The sequence below is a fragment of the Sinohyriopsis cumingii genome, chromosome 2, assembly GCF_028554795.1.
Source record: "Sinohyriopsis cumingii isolate HCF-2022 chromosome 2, ASM2855479v2, whole genome shotgun sequence".
Lineage (NCBI taxonomy): Eukaryota > Metazoa > Mollusca > Bivalvia > Unionida > Unionidae > Sinohyriopsis > Sinohyriopsis cumingii.
Window position 1 is genome coordinate 44,079,929 of NC_142962.1, and position 23,431 is coordinate 44,103,359.

Sequence of the window (23,431 nt, forward strand, 5' to 3'; positions counted from 1 at the left end):
CTTATTATGATATGCAGCTACTTCTGAATGAATGGTCTAATGAACATGCAAATTTCCCCTAAGGCTTATTGTGATATGTAGCTACTTCTGAATGAATGGTCTAAAAGACATGCAAATTTCCCTAAGGCTTACTGTGATATGTAGCTACTTTTGAATGAATGGTCCAATGGACATGCAAATTTCCGTAAGGCTTATTATGATGTGCAGCTGGATATGACTACACAAATATGGCCACCTCAGCAAGTATCATAAAAATCCACCTGGTCATATTGACATGGGATTGTTACAAAAACACAATGCAGTGTAGTTGGTCCTTGATTAAAATGATGCTAATTAAAGCTCTAAAATAGCTGCTTTGGTGGCCATCATGAAATTTTTGGCTACTGAATGGTTTGTGTTATCAACAGTCATTAAACAAAAAGATGGTAAAAAGTATGTAAAAGGTCCTGACTGAAAATTGTACTTATCTGACCTCCAACTTTGGGAACCATAGTGGCCACCTCTAACATCTTATCACCACTCTTTTTAAAAGAGTGGTGGTATTGACATGGAGTTTTCACTACAACAGCTTTTTGCACTGTGCAGTTGATCATGGATCAAAACAGTTCAGATCTGACTATCAACACGTCTGCACACTTGTGAACAAGTTTGAAAAACAGGCTTGATCTCACGGGCAGCTCCCAAGTATACTGCTGGCATTATCATATTTCCTTAAACGAATGAACACCTTGATTTTGTACACATCCAAATGAATTTGGACTAGAGGTTGTATGTTTTTCAATAAATAAGTTGATATTCCAACATTTATTTAATGTAAAAGTAAAAGGTTTTGACTTGTGGAGGGTGACAGCGATGGCTTGTGAGTGAAGATGACAACTCAGAGAAGTATACAGACTTCAGCATTTTACCAAATGTGGATTTCCTTGATAATCTTAAAACTAAAAAACAGAAAAATGCTTAGTTGTACAAGTAGCAACTTTTTAAACTATTAAAGTTATTAGTGAGCCAGAGCTCACATCATACCCAATGCTGCAGTGGGACAAGTCCCTAATTTGATTTGACCGCTACGGTGGCCTAGTGGTTAGAGCATCTGCCTCGGATGCAGGAGGTCATGGGTTCGATCCCTGGATGAGTCATACCAAAGACTTACAAAAAATGGTACAAACAGCTGCCTCGCTAGGCGCTCAGCATTAAGAGGTTAGTGTTAGGACTGGTCGGCCTGGTGTCTGGATAATGTGACTGGGTGGGACATCATGCTACATGTCTGTGGCATGATGTCCCAGTTCTAGGCATCACTATAAACTGCCATACTGCAGACATCGTAGCGATATGACTGAAAAATTGTTAAAGCTGCATTAAAAATCTAAATCTCACACACACACACACACAATGTCACCTTGACCAGCCATCTAGGAGAAACAGTGATAAGATTTTCAAGATGGCCATTATGACAGTCCTTTTTGACGCTTGATAAGCATCATTTTCATTTACAACCAATTAGATTTACTAACAAGTCTTTCGGTGAAAACCTTATGCTGATATGACCAGTCACTCAGAAGAAATAAAGATGAGTTCACAGTCACAAATGAAACTTTAAAACAAGCACAACAAATGAACATGATATTCGCAATGTCCACAATAAACATGAGACACAGTATTGAAAATACCACTGATCATTTAAACAGTTATTTAGGAGAAATGTTCAAAAATGTTATAAATAGAATGGTTCAAATTATAACCAGTGCTCTAGTGTCTATAGTATATTAAGAACATGGGCTATCACATACCTGGGGTCTATAGCATACTGAGACAATGGGCTATCACATACCTAGGGTCTGTAGCATACTGAGACCATGGGCTGTCACATACATAGGGTCTATAGTATACTGAGATCATGGCCCATCACATACCATGGGTCTATAGTATATTGAGACCATGGGCTATCACGTACATAGGGTCTCGCATATTGAGACTGTGGGCTGTCACATATCTATCACACCCATATGGTCTATAGTATACTGAGACCATGGGCTGTCACATACATAGGGTCTATAGCATATTGAGACCATGGGCTATCACATACCATGGGTCTTTAGTATATTGAGACCATGGGCTATCACATACATAGGGTCTCTAGCATATTGAAACCATGGGCTGTCACACATCTATCACACCCATATGGTCTATAGTATAATGAGACCATGGGCTATCACGTATCTATCACATAATACCATTTTACAAGTTAGTCAAAATACTAAATTTGAAAGAAAGAAAAAAGGGAACTGAAGGTTTTGGTAGAAAATTATGAGCTTCAGAGCCAATAAGCCAACATAAAACGTTTTATTTCTGCTAGCTGTCACACAGTAGCTGCTTTGCAAATTTCCCCATTTAAGATTTTGATACAATGTTTGGATTTTGAGTAGCGATAGAAGCTATACATGTCATATACTTAGCCGGGGTCTCTCCAACAGAGCGCATGCAAGTGACAGGGTATACATCTTTCTTAGCTGGTAATAAGAATGGCAATAAAATGCACTTATTTTTGCATCTTGAATTTCCTCCAATTAACTTTTAGTTCTGCAAATCTGAATTACATTGCCCATTTCATGGGTTCCAAATATGATACATACCGCAAAATTTGACTGTGATTTCGAATGCATTTTCCAACAGAAATCACATTCTCTTTACTCCATTCAAAATGAAATGACTGATATTCCATAGCATCTTTTGATAATTTCAATTAAAAGAATGAATGTTTTTCACACATTATGATTCTAACAGTCAATGATGGAACAGAGGTGCAGTTGATTCAATGCCAGTCCACTGCTCAAATTACATCTTACAGAATTGACTCGGCTAATAATTCCAGTCCATCAAAAGCAGAAAAGCAAAACTGATTTGGATCAAGACAAAAAACAATATCCATCCATTCCAGACCAAATGGTAAAGCTGTTTCAATGCACATTCATTCACAATATGACAATAAATTTCAAGCAGACCAAACTATGAATTTTTAAAGCTAATGTCGAGTACGCAACAAATTTCAAAGGTCACAGGCCAGTGCTATGTGTATATTAATATTGATACTGTGTACTGGTAAATCTACAGCTGTGTATTTATTTTGGAATACAGCATAAATTCGATTATTTTTTTTTGTAGTGTATTAATTTTTATTAATAAGCCTTAGATAGAAAAACAAAATGAGTATAGAAAAAAAAGGTTACTGCATTTGTATGGCAAATTATAACTTGTTTTTACGAACTAAAACTGCATTCCAAAAATCACGCAGTATTATTCAGAAAAACTTGTGCGTATTTTCCCATACGAATGCAGTAACCTAAAGTATGGTTCACTCTGATGTATACCTTCATTTTCCAACAGACTGAAGAAAAAGCTTGCAAAGTAACAGTCATTGATAAAATGGCCTGTTGTGTGAACATGAGCATGAAGTGCAAGCTGTGTGTTATTCTTACAATTCAGGTTTTCATGATTACATGCAAAAGAGTTTGTATTCATGTTCTAGCACCATGGTCAGAAGCTCTCTCACTGAACATTCAAGAAAGTGCTTTCACTAACCAATATATACAACCAATGTAATTTACCTGAATGAAGTAATATTTCATTTGACTGATTTGCATATCTACAAAAAGATTCAGTGTTATGTGAATTTCATAATGTACTTAATCACAACTTCTCTTATCGATCCATAATATTTATTAGAGCACATTTAATAATTAAGATAAGGCACCAACAATACAATTTATCAAGGAACTGACCATGACATTGCTTACATAGGATAAATTAAATGATGTCCAAAATTTATTTAAATGACAATAATTAAAGTTTATGCATACCAGTTTTATCACTTTATAATTTACTTTTTATGAATGTTCAAGGAAACAATTTCAACACACAACCAATAAGAACCACTCTTATCTCATGCCAATTAATTGATACCAACTTGCAATTAATAGATTTATATAAAGTATAATTGAAATGATTTTCAAACTTTAAAAAAAAACGGTATTTGTGTGAAACTATGACTGATAATATGAAAATTGCAACAAATTTTCACAGTGGCAGTATATGCCTTATTCGCTTATCAAATACCAGTCACAGATTTAAATTAATTTGGTTTCCTAATGAAAACAGTCTGTGATCTTATTGTGGTCAAAAATCAAATTACATAGCATGACTGTCCAGAAGTTAGAAAGCAAACTTTTAAGAAAATAATTGAGGATGTCTGAAAACTCTAATAAAAGATGATAGTTTAAACATTTTCATATAAGAACAATGTAATATGTGATCTAAAAAGGGAATATATAAAAAAGTATATGATTTCATTCGGGAACAGCAGCTGCTTGCAATTACAAGTGATCCTAAAATAGATACCATTTCAGCTGTTTGCTATAACAATTAATACAAGGCACCAAACATGTGGGTCCAACTATCTTTCATCCCATCTTTTTAACAAATTTATAATAGTAATGTTGCTTGTGGGAAGAGGTCACTGAATTTGAAAAATGCAAAAATAAAGATAGTAATCTCAAATTATTTAAGGCTCAGCACAAACTCAAATTAGACCATATCTAGGTGTAAATGACACAACATCATACTAAAATCTCCATGCATGCACATGTGGACACAGTAGATTTGAACTCTGAAATTCAGACAGAAGAAGAGAACAATTTGCCTGGAACCATGCTACCCTCAGAGACTTGAGAAGATTGAATTGTTTTAAAAGTCAGAGTTTTCTATCTGGAGAGTTCTGAGTAACAAAGCATTTTCTAAATTCATATCCCATACTTTCATACATAAAATGTATTCCTATTCATAAATGTGAATATCGGATGCAACAGAACCTCTTGTCAGTCTACAAACATGAATTTTGTATGCAAATCACTTACTTGGATGAATGGCCATACCCTTTTCCAAATAAATTATCTCAAATACATTGATCAAAATTGTATCTATGGTGTATACTTTATTGCATGGATTTCATGGTTACAAATCAAAATTTAAATGATTAAATTCTTTCCTGGTAATGCCATTTCTGTCTGAGGCATAATTACAGACAAAAGTATAAATAAACCATGAAAACTGACACCCACAAAGATAAATGAATTTAAAGTAACCTCAACACTGTATGAAGCATGGTGACAGGATTAATTTATAGATCCCTATATAGACACTATGAAGCATGCTGACAGGATCACTTAATAGATCCCTATACGGACACTATGAAGCATGTTGACAGGATCACTTAATAGATCCCTATACGGACACTGTATGAAGCATGTTGACAGGACCAATTAATAGATCCCTATATAGACACTGTATGAAGCATTTTGACAGGATCAATTAATAGATCCCTATACGGACACTGTATGAAGCATGTTGACAGGACCAATTAATAGATCCCTATATGGACACTGTATGAAGCATGTTGACAGGATCAATTAATAGATCCCTATACGGACACTGTTTGAAGCATGTTGACAGGACCAATTAATAGATCCCTATATAGACACTGTATGAAGCATTTTGACAGGATCAATTAATAGATCCCTATACGGACACTGTATGAAGCATGTTGACAGGACCAATTAATAGATCCCTATATGGACACTGTATGAAGCATGTTGACAGGATCAATTAATAGATCCCTATACGGACACTGTTTGAAGCATGTTGACAGGACCAATTAATAGATCCCTATATAGACACTGTATGAAGCATTTTGACAGGATCAATTAATAGATCCCTATACGGACACTGTATGAAGCATGTTGACAGGACCAATTAATAGATCCCTATATGGACACTGTATGAAGCATGTTGACAGGATCAATTAATAGATCCCTATGTAGACACTATGAAGCATGTTGACAGGATCACTTAATAGATCCCTATACGGACACTGTATGAAGCATGTTGACAGGATCAATTTATAGATCCCTATATGGACACTGTATGAAGCATGTTGACAGGATCAATTAATAGATCCCTATATAGACACTATGAAGCATGTTGACAGGATCACTTAATAGATCCCTATACGGACATTGTATGAAGCATGTTGACAGGATCAATTTATAGATCCCTATATGGACACTGTATGAAGCATGTTGACAGGATCACTTAATAGATCCCTATATGGACACTATGAAGCATGTTGATAAAATCAATTAATAGATCCCTATACGGACACTGTATGAAGCATGTTGACAGGATCACTTAATAGATCCCTATACGGACACTGTATGAAGCATGTTGACAGGATCAATTTATAGATCCCTATATGGACACTGTATGAAGCATGTTGACAGGATCAATTAATAGATCCCTATATAGACACTATGAAGCATGTTGACAGGATCACTTAATAGATCCCTATACGGACATTGTATGAAGCATGTTGACAGGATCAATTTATAGATCCCTATATGGACACTGTATGAAGCATGTTGACAGGATCACTTAATAGATCCCTATACGGACATTGTATGAAGCATGTTGACAGGATCAATTTATAGATCCCTATATGGACACTGTATGAAGCATGTTGACAGGATCACTTAATAGATCCCTATATGGACACTATGAAGCATGTTGATAAGATCAATTAATAGATCCCTATACGGACACTGTATGAAGCATGTTGACAGGATCACTTAATAGATCCCTATACGGACACTGTATGAAGCATGTTGACAGGATCACTTAATAGATCCCTATATGGACACTATGAAGCATGCTGATAAGCTCAATTAATAGATCCCTATATAGATACTATGAAGCATGTTGACAGGATCAATTTATAGATCCCTATATGGACACTGTATGAAGCATGTTGACAGGATCAATTAATAGATCCCTATATAGACACTATGAAGCATGTTGACAGGATCACTTAATAGATCCCTATATGGACACTGTATGAAGCATGTTGACAGGATCACTTAATAGATCCCGATACGGTCACTGTATGAAGCATGTTGACAGGATCAATTAATAGATCCCTATATAGACACTATGAAGCATGTTGACAGGATCACTTAATAGATCCCAATACGGACACTGTATGAAGCATGTTGACAGGATCAATTAATAGATCCCTATATAGATACTATGAAGCATGTTGACAGGATCACTTAATAGATCCCTATACAGACACTGTATGAAGCATGTTGACAGGATCAATTAACAGATCCCTATATAGACACTATGAAGCATGTTGACAGGATCACTTAATAGATCCCTATACGGACACTGTATGAAGCATGTTGACAGGATCACTTAATAGATCCCTATATGGACACTATGAAGCATGTTGATAAGATCAATTAATAGATCCCTATACGGACACTGTATGAAGCATGTTGACAGGATCACTTAATAGATCCCTATATGGACACTATGAAGCATGCTGACAAGATCAATTAATAGATCCCTATATAGATACTATGAAGCATGTTGACAGGATCACTTAATAGATCCCAATATGGACACTGTATGAAGCATGTTGACAGGATCAATTAATAGATCCCTATATAGACACTATGAAGCATGTTGACAGGATCACTTAATAGATCCCTATATGGACACTGTATGAAGCATGTTGACAGGACCAATTAATAGATCCCTATATAGACACTGTATGAAGCATGTTGACAGGATCACTTAATAGATCCCAATATGGTCACTGTATGAAGCATGTTGACAGGATCAATTAATAGATCCCTATATAGACACTATGAAGCATGTTGACAGGATCACTTAATAGATCCCAATACGGACACTGTATGAAGCATGTTGACAGGATCAATTAATAGATCCCTATAGAGATACTATGAAGCATGTTGACAGGATCACTTAATAGATCCCTATACGGACACTGTATGAAGCATGTTGACAGGATCACTTAATAGATCCCTATATGGACACTATGAAGCATGTTGATAAGATCAATTAATAGATCCCTATACGGACACTGTATGAAGCATGTTGACAGGATCAATTAATAGATCCCTATACGGACACTGTATGAAGCGTGTTGACAGGATCAATTAATAGATCCCTATATGGACACTGTATGAAGCGTGTTCACAGGATCAATTTATAAATCCCTATATGAACACTATGAAGTGTGTTGACAGGAACAATTTATAGATCCATATATAAACACTGTATGAAGTGTGTTGACAGGATCAATTTATAGATCCCGATAAAGATACTGTATGAAGTGTTATAAAAACTGTTGAAAACTGTCACCTACAAAGATAAATGAATTTAAAGTAACCTCAACACTGTATTAAGCATGTTGACAGGATCAATTTATAGATCCCTATGCCGACACTGGCATGGAGCTGTGATTAGACTTTCTGGCTGACCAAAACATGATGAAGGGCTTGGAACGTATTAAAATCAACAAAATATTAAAATTGTCATACTTTATTGGAATAAATAGCATATACCTATATACAACATAAGAACAGCTTGATGTAGAACAATCATTCGATTACCATCTTCTGCCTTGAAGCATACAGATAAGCCAATACTACAGGTGTTATGACATCTGTAGAAATGTCATGGATATGAAGAATGGAACGTCTCAGATATGTTAGAAAAACAGACACAGTAATGAGCGAGAAGTGCCATGTACATGCAAAGATTCTTCATTGGTTATTGATTTATCCTTTCTTCTTGTAAACTTGATGTAAAAAAAAACATGGCCTGTAAAGTACAGACCAAGTCCATCATTCCATTGTAATATTTCATGTCTATACTTCTAGAATTTAACACCACCTAAAAATTTCTCTAAAAGAATTCATTCAAAGTTTTTGATGTACTTACAGAACAGAAATCAGTGATGATGAGGTGGATTTAGAAGCACTATGTAGCATTTATGTGTCCGTGTAGCTTAGCTAAAAATCATGAGACAGACTGGTCTAGGCATAAATAAATTCACAATGACACATTACCCCTTTACCTCATAGAGTGTATGGCTTTGTAGGCAGTTGATACACATTTACCTAATTCACACTGTGCAGTGGGCTATAAATATAACACGTTACCTATTTGACTAAATGCTCATAAGCATGTCCATTAACTGTTATAGCAGTGTAGTATATGTTACGTTTAACATCAATTTTAACCATTTATATTTTTGGTACACATTATGTATGGAATTTTTTTAGAAAAATCTGATCTTTGTAGATGTATGATTATTTTTCATTGAAGAACTTTTTGTGCTTTAAAATCTTGAGAGAACTCATTCACCATCAAACAAGTGAAGCTGCCATTTCTCAACATCAAAATCTACCAGTTCTTTGTCAATGTCTACGTCACTAAATCATTTGAATTTGATAAGTCAAAAAAACTCAGTGTTGCCTACATCAACATCAAAGCCTTTACCTAAATTACTGGAGCTTTCTCAGTGGTGATTTCATGCATCCAAACTCCAGAAAGTACTGAATGAAATCCATGGTCTCCTTTCTGGAGAGTGGATAATCCAAGACAGTTACTTTAATTAGCAGATTAAGACTAAATTTTAAATAGCAATCATGTGATCTGACATAATGGTCAATTACCGAAATGAATGTAGTATCTAGTAGGGCTGATGTTTACAGCAGGCATCCAAAGGCATTCCATGAGAAGGGGGTAGAGGCATCCAAACTCACTTCCATGCAAAGTGGGTAGAGGCCTCAAAAGGCGCTTCCATAACAATGGGATAAAGGCATCCAAATATACGCTCACATGAGGTAAAGAGTTAAATAAAGTCCTGATTGGCAATAATTTTTCCCTAAACGCTAAAACAAATCTGTTGAACCTAAGATGGGATAACAATAAGAATTAACCAAATCAAAAAGTCAAAATTTGGAAATGCTGGCAGGATATATCATCACACATCACAAGATAAATGGTGTCAGCATAATACATGTGACATCTGTAATTGATACTGAGTGATTAAATTATGAAAAATGAGAATTTCTTTTAGTCGTATTCCCTGAATGTACAACAGAAATAAGATTTAAGCATCTCCTTTACAGGTATGGAATTAGCAACAGTAATTTTGATACAGAGTATTAAATTACCTTAAAAACAAAACCAAACTGATTGAGCCTTGAAAATGTGACTGCCTTATGCATTAGTAGCTTGAGGTATCTCAACCAAGACAATGTAATTGTGTGAAGAAAATAAAAAGCCTCTGATGACACTGTAGTTGACATAACTGAGTATAAATAAACATTTTATATCTTAACATTTCATTTATCCATTGTTTCTTATCAGATAACAAGTACAAAAACGCACATACATGCACTCATAATAATAAATTTATGCAATATTCCTGCATTCATAAATTTAACTAGTAATAATAACCCATTACCCTATCAGTCCTCACTGACTCATTTCAACTTCTACAATTTTTGTCTAAATCAAAAGACCTGCATCATGAATGCATGGCATAAATGGCTGAACTATAAGCCTTTATTTTTGCTATAAACAATTTCTCTCTTTGTAAACAATAAAAATAATAAATCACTTTAACATATATAATAAATAGAATAACAAGATTATTACATGATTCCCATGCTTTTTTACTGGCTGATATGTCATGTGATAGGTAATATTTATAGGTTACTGCATTTGTATCAGAAAATATGAACGAGTTTTCGGAATGAATACTGCACAAACTTGTGAGTGCAGTATATCCTTCTGACAAAACGAGTTCATATTTTTCCATACAAATGCAGTAACCTTTTTATTATATGCTCATTTTTTTATTCTACCTAAGGTTTAATTATATAAACAAAATACACTACAATAAACAACGTAATGAATGAATGCCATATTCCAAACTAAATACACAAGCGCAGATTTGACATTACAAAATGACATCATTAATGTGCATATAGCTCCGCCCAGACAAATTTGAACTTGTTGCGCGGTCGACATAACTTTCGAAAGAAAATGGCGTGTCTAGTTAAAATTACAATTTGCAGTCATATTGTGAATGAATGCGCATTGCAACAACTTTTCCATTTGATCTGGAGTGAATATATTTTGGTATTTTGTTTCGATTCGACGAAAGTTTGTGATTTTGGACTGGATTCGTCTGTGCAAATTATACATGAAATACATTGGATTGAAGTGGCGCGGGAGAAGCTTGTTTACATCTGCAAATGTGTTTCTGTTTCTGTCACTGAATGTTTGAAATCATAACGTGGGAAAAATACGAAGTCTTTCAATTGCAATTTTCAAAAAAACGCTATGAAATTTAATGTGTATTTCATTTTGAGTGCAGTAAGGAGGATGCAATTGCACTTATCATCGAAATTACAGCACACTTTCGAAATGTGTAATCCAGATTGAAAACCTATGACATGGCTTATGTAATTCGGATTTGCAGAATTAAGAAAAAACATTTTGAGGAAATTCAGGATGTAAAACTGTAAGTATATTTTATTTTGCCATTCTTATCACCAGATAAAGAAGACAGTATATGCCTGGTCACTTGTATGTTTTTTGTAAGGACATAATCGTCCGTCTTTTATATAATGTAGCTAGCCTAAATCCGTAACATTGTATCAATGCGGAATGTGCCAAAACAGCTGGGGTTTTTTGCAGTCCACGAAACATGTTTTAGTTCATTCAGAAACAAATTTAAATAACCACCACAACGTAAAGAGCCTCTTACGCGAGTGCATATGATTTGTTTAAAAATCAAAAGTGCTGGTGTCTGTGTCATTGTTTGTTTACAATAAAAAGTAGTTCCTTTATTCACGTGAATGCTATATGTGTATTGTCGCGCGCATTCAGTATCGGGGAATACTGAATGATTCTGACAATGTAAAGTTAACGGGGAAAAAAATGAGCATATAATAATTCATGATACTGTAGGGTCATGACATGGTAAGTATTTTTATGTAGAGATGCCCTTGAAAAACCATTTTCATTATACCAAAATAAAACAGATACAGAATGCTTTAGGTGAGCAGGAAGTTTTATGAACATGTGCACCATTTCCATGACATGCATTTCACTACAGTCACTGTAAGACTAACTGGTTCATAAAATTTCATGTTTACCTCAGCAAAAGTCAATAATTGTATAATATTCTCTGACTATACAGAAGACTCCTGTCCTGCTTTACAATTATAGTATCATCTGGATTTCTAGCATCCCATTCATGGATTTTCTATCTCTGACTAGTCCCCTGGTGCCTAGTGTAGGAATCGTATACTCATCTTCTGTTCCACATCAACTCTTTCCATTACCTGAAAATGACACAAATGTTAAGAAAATATTTAGCTACTGTCAAGAAATTCAAAATAAATATTTCCTGCAGAGTGACAATAAACAATAGTATGTTAGATACAATATATTAGAATTAAATATAACAAAAAATTACAAAACATGACCATGAAAGAACAAGAGGCACAGGCAGGTCTGATATAGATAACTAGTCTGACATAACACTGAATGCCAAAGCCAGAGCAGGTCTGAAATCAATAACCAATCTGACATAACGCTAAATACCAATGCCAGAGAAATCAGTGAAGAAATCAACTAGCCTGACATAACGATGAATGCCAATACCAGAACAAATAGTAAAGAAATCCAATTGTCTGACAAAACAATGAATGCCAAATGGAAGGTCAATTGGTGAAGAAATCAAGTTTAGTTGGGTATTTACTGTCAGATTTCTTCAAATTCTTGTGACTGATGATAAAAAATCTGAAGGTTTCTCTACTATCTTTAGTGATATTCAATGGTGGATCATCATCAGCCTATATTATGCCCTCACTTCAATGATAGCCATTGTGACACCTTCTGTCTGTCCATTAGCACACCTCCTAAAATACTAGGTGGAAATTCATGCAACTTTGTAGTCATGTTGCTACTGGTAACCATCTGCATGAAGGGTGTCATGCTTGGCTGAAACCCAGAATCCCTGGTAGGGTGTCAACGATCAGTTGTAAAACATTTAAATGACAATAGCTCTTCAATTTTCTGATCAAACTATGCTTGCAGTTATAGCCAGACAATAGATTTTGTATGAGGAAATCCTGGGTCACTGTCCAGGGGTGGCTGGGGGTGAGTACCTGTCATTTCCAATAAGTAATTAAAAGGTTTTTCTGTATTTAAGAACAACCTGCCATATTGGCCAGCTGATCTGCATCAGCTGTACACATTTTTCTAGACCTCATACAATGATGCTTTCTGTCAAATTCTGATCAAAATTTGAAGTGTATTTTATTTTAAAAAGATGTGGTCAAAAGTTTTTTTTTTTAGCAATGCAGTCATACTGGACTGCATATCATTATCAGTTGTGCAAACATAAATTTGGTGAATTGGGTATGCTACAGTGTCATTACTTTTATCATTCAGTTTTTTTTCCTTTTTATTTCAGACTGATTAATTTGTTCTTTAACCTTTTCTAAATGGTTGGTAATAGTCCTAAATTATGAATCATTTAACTAATTTTGTCAAACGGTCAAAAGAAGAAATTTTTCCTTCAAGAATTAGGCCTTATTAATCACTTTAGCCAAAATAAGTCAAAATTTTCATACCTGCACTTTCGTTCATGTATTTTTTCTCAGCTAATTATTTAAAGTTTTTGGGTTCGAGTCTCGGATTCGGCTAATGTGGGTATGTCAGAAAGCTTGCCAGTAGCTTCTCGTGGGTCGGTGGTTCTTTCCGGGGTTTTCCCGGGTTCTTCCTCCACCATTAATACTGGCTGCCATGTATAGCCTATCGCGTGCTGAAAAATGGCGTTAAACCCTACAACAACAACAACATTTAAAGTTTTATAAAAAATTCATGTTAGTTTGAACATAATGTGAATATATAAATGTACCAATTAAACAAGTAATGAAATAAATACTTATTTTAAATAAACAAATAATAACAAAATTCTCTTCCATACACCAATGTCATATTTTGAAACGAACTTAAGTTTTAAAGAGTGAAACTATTTTGAATATAAAATTTCAGTTTATTCAAAATATTACTATGACAATGCAAAAATTTGTCTACACTGGGAAATGAATAAAATAAAAAAAACAAATATACCCACTTTCATCAATTCTGATTGTGACTAAATTCAAATACAAGTGATGCCAGCTTCCTACATGGCCGTGAGTTTATTACAAAAGAAATATAAAATCAGAAGAAAGAAAAACAACTATTGGTGTCAAAAATAATGATCTCAACAGCTGTCAGATCCTTTCCCTCACATTTTATTGCATTTATGTGTTTCACTGTAAAGACCTTGAAAGAAAAAAAATTCTGTCCAAAATTGGGTAACAAAATTGACACACAAATATCTGGTTTAAAACAAAATAAAACTATTCCAATATTGCATTTTTTTTACTTTTCAAGAAAATATAATCATGATATCCAGATTTCCTTTCTAGTCTGTGATGATATATCAAGGAAATTTTCAAATGTGACAAGCGAAACCAAACTGTCTTTCAATTAGGCGATTCTCTAATAACTTGGGCATTTTTATCTAGTAATTAGACAAAGAATTTGTCATTTTCTGTACTTAGTTTTGAAGTCTGAAAGGTTCTATTAAATTTTCAAGAAGATTGTCATAATATGGTCAGAGAAATTAGTGGACCAGAAAGTATCATGGGATTCGGATGTAACTGTTTACTACTGTTTCTAGTTTTGCCTTATTCAGTCACAATTTACCAATTCTGCTGACAAGTTTTTAAGAAAAAGTCATTTAATGGTTTTTCAGCTTTGAGTAACAATGGTCATACATGATGGTGACTTGGCATCATTTGTACAACCCTGAAAGGCTTTATGTTAAGATGCCCAATGTTCAAATTGCACTGAATGAGTGTTGGTTTTAAGTTTGTTTTTTTTCTACTGTTAGTAGAGGTGCCCATATTCATTGGCTGATCAGCATCATTTATGCAAATTTATGCTATTAAACTGGGTCAAATTCTGATGTGGGTCTATTAGAGAAAAAGTTGTGCAAAGGATTATCTACTTTTAGTAACAGTGCTTGTGTCTGATGGCAAACCAGTATCACCCTGCCAAATTTGTTTGAATCTGCTTTTGTGGTTTAGAAAAGAAGTTGAAAGAAATAGGAAATGTTGACAGGAAATGGATAAATCACAAAGGGCACAGTACCATGCCAACAACTCACATGGAATTATGGCCAGATGAGCTAAAAACTATGGCCATCAAATGTTCTGGCATCTTTGACTGTTTCTTTCTAAATTAAGGAAAATCCATCAGTTCCATATAACAACTTAAAATCTTTTGTCTACATTTAAATATTTTCTCCACCTCTATCATACAGTGTAAAATCCATGTTACATGTATTATGCATGACAATGACCTTGAAAAAATGGACATAAAATGATGCTGCCACTCCTGTCCCTGGAGTATGACACCTGTCTTGCATATGGTCAACTGGCTAAGCCAAAATGTTAGGAACACAATGCTCTAAAATGTCTCTTAGCAGTGTTTAACATTCCCTTCAACATACTATTATGAATTACAACATAATTAATGACAACTGTCAATGATAAACCTTGGCAAACTCTTCAAACGAGATCATCTTATCTCCATCCAGGTCGGCCTCCACAATGGTCCTGTCTGCTATGCTACACAACTGCAAAAGAAAATGAACATACTTGAAATCTGTGCATCAATGATTTTTGCTGTTATTTTAATAAATGTTTCTTCTTTCCATTCCCCATTCACGTGAGTTCACATCTATTGCACAATTGCATTATCTATCCTTTTACCACACTTCAATTTATGGACAATCATTGTACAAAATATCATACTGTAGATTAATTTTGTTAAAAAGAAAACAGAAATGTTGTTGCTGCTGCAGTTGGTGGAAAGTGATACCACTATTTTGATATATACTCACATGGCAAGCAATTTCTATGCTAGGGGGTGATGATGTCAAAATAGTCACCCTTCAATCTTTCATTTCACCTCAACATGCCCAAAAAGTGAAGCTCACTTCATCTTGCCTTAACTTCACACTATTTCCCACATTTTGTTTCAATATGATGCATTAGTAATTAGAGTAAAATGTTGACTTTTATGTCAATTTTCACTTCAAAATGGAAACTGGAAAGTTAAAAAAGATGTTTTATGTCCTGTAGTCAATTCTGGTGCTAATTTGATAATCATAAATAACAGAAATTACACTGCTATAAACAGAATTTCTTCCCAAAATTCACTAATGATAATTAAAAACAAGGGGACACAATTAATTTTTGGCAACTCAATCAGAAGCAAATTACAACTCACAGAACAAACCCAATTCCATTACTAATAAAAATTAATCATTTTGTCTAATATTTCATTCTATAAACATGAATTGAGGTGATTTTACTAAAGAATAAGCTACCAATTTATACTGAAATCTATTTTCAAGGTTGCTGTTTTAAATTCAACTGTGGTGAAAAAATTTAAATTAAAAAATATTTAATAGTATTTTAATAACCTGACACGAAAATATGCAAAGCATAAGTTCAAAGTGACTATTTTCAACATTATAAAATTGGAGCTTTCTACACTCACTTCACCCAGTTTTATACAACTGGAGCTTCCAAACTCACTTCACAGCAACTACACCTTATTCTGTCTGGAAAAAGAAGTCATTTGCTAAAATATTTGAATCTTAAATGGATGCTGAAAACTAGCAATCATCAAATCCTCAATGAATATTACTGGAGAAGACTTATTCATTGTAGTTATCAAGAAATAACAACAAAACTGTACTACATTATGTTACAAAAGAAATCAGTTATGCATGCATAGAGTGCACAATTCTGTATCTAAGCTGAACAGTTTGGGGAATATTTTCAATAGCCAACTCTGCCTTAAATGGGAACTTAATATTTTATTTAAAGAGCTGTTTGTGTCAAAGTATGCATTATAAAAGCCAGATGGTGATGGTGTTGTTGTTGTAGGATTTAACGCCATTTTTCAGCACAAAATAGACTATACATGGCAGCCAGTATAAACGTGGAGGAAGAACCCAGGAAAACCCAGAAAAGAACTACCAACACACTGGCAAGCTTTCTCACGTACCCAAGCAGACAGAGGTGAGACAGCAGTGATCCTTAATGGTGAGCACTTTAGACCACTCAGCCACTCGGGGCCCCATAAATAAAAACCATAAAAGCCAGATAACAAAACAAAAAGATACTGTAAAATAATATAGGTAACATAACGTATCCAGAAAACATACAGTGAAACCTGTCTTAAAAAACCACTGCTAGGAAATACCAGATTCTTAATGAAGATTTATTGGTTATATGGTGCTACAACCTGTTTTGAGACACCACCGATCTTGAGAGACCACAAGTTTTGGCAATAGGTATTGTCTTTCAAGACAGTGATTGCTGTACTTACTAGTGCTTATGCAGTCATCAATACAGAACCAAAAGACTTAAATCCATGAGAAGTCCCAGCTGAAATTTTCAAGGTCGGAAACTTTGGCCTCATTAAATTTTCATCCCTTTTTCTAAAGTGATTAAAGTGTGAGGCTTTGGAAAATTTATGGTCACCTGTGCAGTTCTATGCAGGCAAATATCCCCTGGGCTTGTCCTAAATACACCAAAGGGTACATGTTCTATTTATATATTTTGTTCTTGTTACCTGTTCTTCTGAGATGTTGTCTCCCACCATCATGTGGAGCACAGCCAGAAGCTCATCTCGGGAGATCTTGTCATCTCCGTCCAGGTCATACATATGGAATGCAACTGGTGACAAAAACAATATACAGGTCATTAATACATTCATACTTATGTGATAAACAATGTAATAATGTCATACAAGGATAACTTGTTTAGAATCCAAGACGATACAAAAAATCTGACACCAGCCAAACAAAGCAAAAGTTTACAATCTATTTCAGAAAACTTGCAAAATTTATTTAAACGGCAAAAATTAATCATATCAAATATGCCAATACAAAGGTACTGTATTTGCCGGCCTATAAGTCAACATGGAGAATAAGTCAAATGAGCAAATTTGGTAAATTTTCCATCCTTCATCCATATATAAGTCGATGATGACTATAAGAAGGGGCCAGATCAATACTGCGGCTTTTACTTTTTTACTTCATTCCACATAGCATCGCAAATTTTATCCTATCCGTAACGTTTTAAAGTATTTTAAATGTATTATGTACTTTAAGCCACATATAATGATGCTGACCCGAAAATTTACTGAGTTACAGATAGGATAAAATTTGTGATGCCATGTTTCATAAATATTAAAAATGTCACTGTATGCTATTTCAGATTACCAGCAATATGGAAATTGCATCAATGATGCTATAATGCTTTTTCCACATTTTGTTTAGAAGACAGATACAGAGATGCATATGTATTCCATTGCATTTTTCTTCTTGCACCTAGTGATCAAAATCAAATATATATATATATATATATATATATATATATATATATATATATATATATATATATATATATATATATATATAAGAGAGAGAGAGAGAGAGAGAGAGAGATATTCCAGCTCTTCGTGTTTTTTTAAAAAAAAAACATATTGCCCCTATTTAGCTGCAGCTTTTGTCAAAGAGAGAAAACAATAATAAATTAAATAGTAAATGTAAACTATGAAAATACATACCATACTCCTTCAGGATTAAAATATTCACATTAGTTATATCCATATAGACTCCAATTAGGTTAAATTCCAAGAATGACCATTTCAAATGCTGTTTAATTTTCTCTGCAAGTACAGTGGAACCCCTCCATAACATGATAAATGGTGTAAAAAAATTTGGATTGTGTTAATGCAGGGTTTTGCACTATTTTCAGAGAACAACTCATTGGCACATAGAAGTGTATTCATATCTAATGTATATGATGAATAGGGTATCAACACCATTTACTCGTTTACTATCATGCCATCGTGGCATGCAGTTCATCCATGATGCATGTAATTCCATTGAAAAATTGCACACATACTTACAATATTCAACAATTTTGTCCCATATCATTGTGTCTGAATTCAACGTCTAATATATAGCATGAAAAGAGTATTAACACCGTTTATAAGCAATCTGATATCTTACGGTTGGGACTGGCAATTAATCCATAATACATGTAATTCCATTTCAAAAATTGCATACATATTTAAACTATTCAATAATTTTGTCACAGATCATTGTGTCAATGGGAAAATTTAATAGCAAAATTAGGTTAAGAATGATGAAGCATGTGTACGGTTCATTTTGTCCTAGTGTTCATGAACTGTGTCTGTACAAATTTCATACTGCTAAAATTTTCTCATATGTATTTCTGTGTACATTTATCCATTGTAAATTTCCAAAAATTAATGCTTGTACATTTGAATGACTACAGCAAGACTAATTAGCAATCAACACATGCTTACTTCATATTTTGGGAATACTGAAAGAAACGTGTAAAAACTACTATACTAATCATTGCACAAAGTACAAAGAATGACTTGCATTGCATTTGTGAACTTGCTTTTCCATAAGGGTAAAATATTTTTATAAAAAACTGGAAATTAATAACGAGTTCATAAGCAAACACTATACACATGTAAAACCTGAGAACTAAGTGCCGTAGAATGGTCAAGATGTCATGAACTCATGTACAATTCCATACCCTTTCAATTTCCAGCTGAAAAAAGCAGACATTATTTATCAGTCAACTGACTGCATCTAATAACACCACCAAGCCCAGCAAACATGTTGGTGGCTTGTTTTTTATGTGTATTAAATTGTGATAATACTTTATCAACCACTGCATTGTCTGCTGCTTGGTTGTGTATGCAGTTAAAGAAGAAACACATGTTGGCTATTGTTTGAGCAATGATTGTATACAGAATAAATTGAATTAACCACAAAGACGACTTAAGGGCTTTACTCAAGAATCAGTAATAAGTAACTTTTCCAATAATATTTATTTTGGCATAACACTTCAAAACGTGGTGAAATTGTTAAATTTCAGAAGCTACGCCACGATCATATCATATTCAAATTCATACACGAACTCTTCCCCAAAATGATAATAAACATTTTACACACTATTTCTCATACTTTAAAAAAATATTTTTTCGGTATGAGAAAAACACATATACATGTATTTAAATTTCAGAAACTATGCCATGATCTATTATATTTGAATTTATATGCGATCTCTTTCCCAAATATGATAATAAATTTATTATACACTATTTCAAATACTTTGAACAAAAAATATTGTTTCATGTGCAAATGAATCCACGAAATTTCGGGAGCCATGCCACGACCGCATTATATCTGAATTTGTGTTATCACAGGGCGCGTTATGGCGATGTCGCACTGTACAACGACCTCTCCATTCCCAACTAATATGATTATATTATTTTAAGGTGCATGTACTCTTCCTGCACATAGGCAGCAATTGTTTTTCATCTTTGATCTCTGCTCATGCTATATGTTTCTTTAAATTGCTATCAGTCCTATTGGCAAGTTCAAAAGAGGTTGAGAATTTACAGGAATAAGCACCTGGTATTTCTTTTCATTATATGGTACTGTATTCATAATACCCATAGGTAACCTCATTTCCCTATTGGTAGCCTCACTAATCTGATCTGGTCTGTCAAATCTTGACCTCAAGCAGGTGTTAGCTTGTAAAACCAGACTACAGCTTATCATACTTAATTAGCATGTAAATGCCACTTCAAAGCTACCTGATTCTTGAACAATGGAAGTGATAACTAAAACAAGAAGGAATTGCTTACCTAGTGGTATTAATTGATAATGGAATATGGTACTGCACTTCTGTACAGGAGTAAGATCACAATCATCAAGTAAGTGAACAATACAGATTACTGTACAATCATCAAGAAATCTCTCTCCAGCTCTCTCTCTCACAATGGGGCAATTTTTTTAGATGATCATGAGGTACAATAAGAAAATTTTATGGCATATGTCTTTGTCATGGTTATTCATCTTCTAACTTGTCATATCAAATGCACATATATCTAATTTAGGCAACATATATTACAAACAACGTATATTACTAATGCATGCTGTTTTAGCGCAATTACATCTGATGTATGTTAGTTTTTAATACTGATGATCATGTAACTTTTAAAATCCTTCTCAATGTGGGGTCCTGTATTTGTTCATACATGATTTCTTCCCCAAAATGAAATATTTTTAACACATTATTTTTTGTACTTTTGGAGAACTTTTTTCCATACCAAAACTTATGATAATGCGATTCGGATGACAAAATCCATATGTATGTCAATTTGAAGTGTAAGATGAATTTAAGATTTTCTGGTACAAAAAATATTGTCTTATAGGCTGGCAAATACAATAAACCAAATGTGATTTGCACACATTTCAAGCAGTTTCTGAGTAATTACATGAACAGGGTTTTTACAATAAAAATGGTCTGAAACCCAATTTTTTTTTCTCCTTAAATGGCATCCAGATCTGATCATATCTATATGTGCATAAAGACATGCCTAGCTGATTTAATTGGCCCAGGAAAATCAGATCCATATGTACATATAAACAGGTTTGGCTAGTTTAACTTTTAATTCAACTAGACCATGGATGAACATATGCATGAAGTTTCAACACAATCCTCCAAGTTAAGGAGGAGTAGTGATAACAAACCTGTGCTAATGGATGGGCCAATAGGGCTAAAAAAATGAAAATGTACAACTTCAGGATTTAAATTTCATAATGCACTAAAGACAAAACATAAAATATACATAAATTTTCTCTAACTCACATTTCAACTTCTCTTCCCTTGTATTCAACTTGTTTTTGTGGTGATTACTTTTGGTTGGACGAAATCTTGCCAAGACCCTCATAAACTGCCTGAAGTTCACTGTTTCATCATTACTATTTCAACATGAAAGAAAAAGAAAAACAATATGAGATATCAACTCTATGCTGATATTACTTGAAATATACTTATTATTTTCATATCTGATGAACAATATTTAATTTCATTTACAAAATATGACACCAAATTTGCCACTTATTACTCAAGCCCCCTACTAATCCATTGAAAAAATTTAATTCAGGAAAAGAATTTGCATTATTCTGCCTTTATACAATAGTGTGCTAACAGCAATATACAGTGTTCACTGTTTTGTTTTAATTATATTTCCTCAAATCAGCAGTTCCCAACCTCAGGTCACAACCCAAATCAGGGTAAAGGGGATGGGGTCCTCAGCAGGGTCATGAAGGGTCTCCAAAGGAAATAATTTTAAAAATTATATCCGAAGCTTGAGGGTCAGGAGGTCCTGCTGGAGGTCAATTTAGGGCTGCAGGAAAAAAAGGCTGGGAACCACTGCCTCAAAGGATACAGCAGATGTAGGTAAAAGCAAGAAAATCACATAATCTGTAAGGCTGCAACATATGGATCATGATGGCAGAAAAATTCAAAGCTTGCAACACTATGACATCCGTATTGTCAGGAATGGATGTGCTATTTACATTTACCTCCCGTCCCCTGATATCATGAATACAGTATAGTTAAAAAAGAAAGTTTGGATCATTGATGTCTGGATGACTGGGCTTCTCATAAATCTTGAAGCCTCAAAGAAAATACTGGAATTCTCTATTCATGAACCTATGCATAATAATTAGACCAACTCCCAGTTTTAAAAAAGTCTCCCAATTTTTCATTAAGAATAATCCCCATTTTTTCAACAAATTAATATGGCTGGCTGCTTCAGCTTACCACTGAGAAATACTGTCTTGGAGAATTACAGTACCATGAAATCAAATGTTTTTTTTACAGGGTGTCAATTTTTGTGGATCTCATGGCTTGGTATAAACAATGTATTTCAATCCTCGATGAACCATGATTCTTCTAAGGAGGCAATAGGACCCTTTCCCCAAAATGTGACAACTGATACAAATTAAAATAAACTCACACAATTTAAAATGTCGCATTGATAATATAATGCAAAAAAAAATCAATATGCAGTCAACTTCCATTACAATGACATTCATTGCAATAAAATATTTGTGTTCCATCTGAAAACTGATTGGAATTAAAGTGTCCTAAAAAGTTTTAAATGATCTTTAAAATTGACTATCGCATGAATTTCAAAGTACATGTACACAAGCAGCATATTCCCTTAATATCTTATTCTTTGTAAAGAAAGTCTTTGGAGTTTAATTTTACTAGAAATATATATCAGAGGATGTTTTGTAAACATTTCATTTTTATAAATAAGAGTTTGAAATGTACAAAAACTTATATAAACTTAAAAACTAATTGAGATAATACAAGATATGGAGTACAGATTTATAGTTATGATTCATTCTTATAAATGCTGGTTTAACAATGATACAACAGGGGCAATAACTCATCTAAGTAAAGGCCTGCTCATTTCTATGATACATCTGCTACAAAGGTAAAAT

At 33.9% G+C, this 23,431-nt stretch overlaps 1 protein-coding gene across 1 annotated transcript in view; it reads right to left on the reverse strand.

Annotated features, from left to right (window-relative positions):
* Positions 1-8,438: 8,438 nt before the first annotated feature.
* Positions 8,439-23,431, reverse strand: part of LOC149804738 (calcineurin B homologous protein 1-like) — a 47,178-nt gene continuing 32,185 nt past the window's right edge. The window contains exons 4-7 of the mRNA XM_089943707.1: positions 21,783-21,895; positions 17,650-17,753; positions 15,557-15,637; positions 8,439-12,281 (exon numbers count right to left, since the gene is read on the reverse strand). Of these exons, the coding sequence (XP_089799833.1) occupies positions 12,228-12,281; positions 15,557-15,637; positions 17,650-17,753; positions 21,783-21,895 (352 nt within the window). The 3' untranslated portion in view covers positions 8,439-12,227. The remainder of the gene's footprint in view (positions 12,282-15,556; positions 15,638-17,649; positions 17,754-21,782; positions 21,896-23,431) is intronic.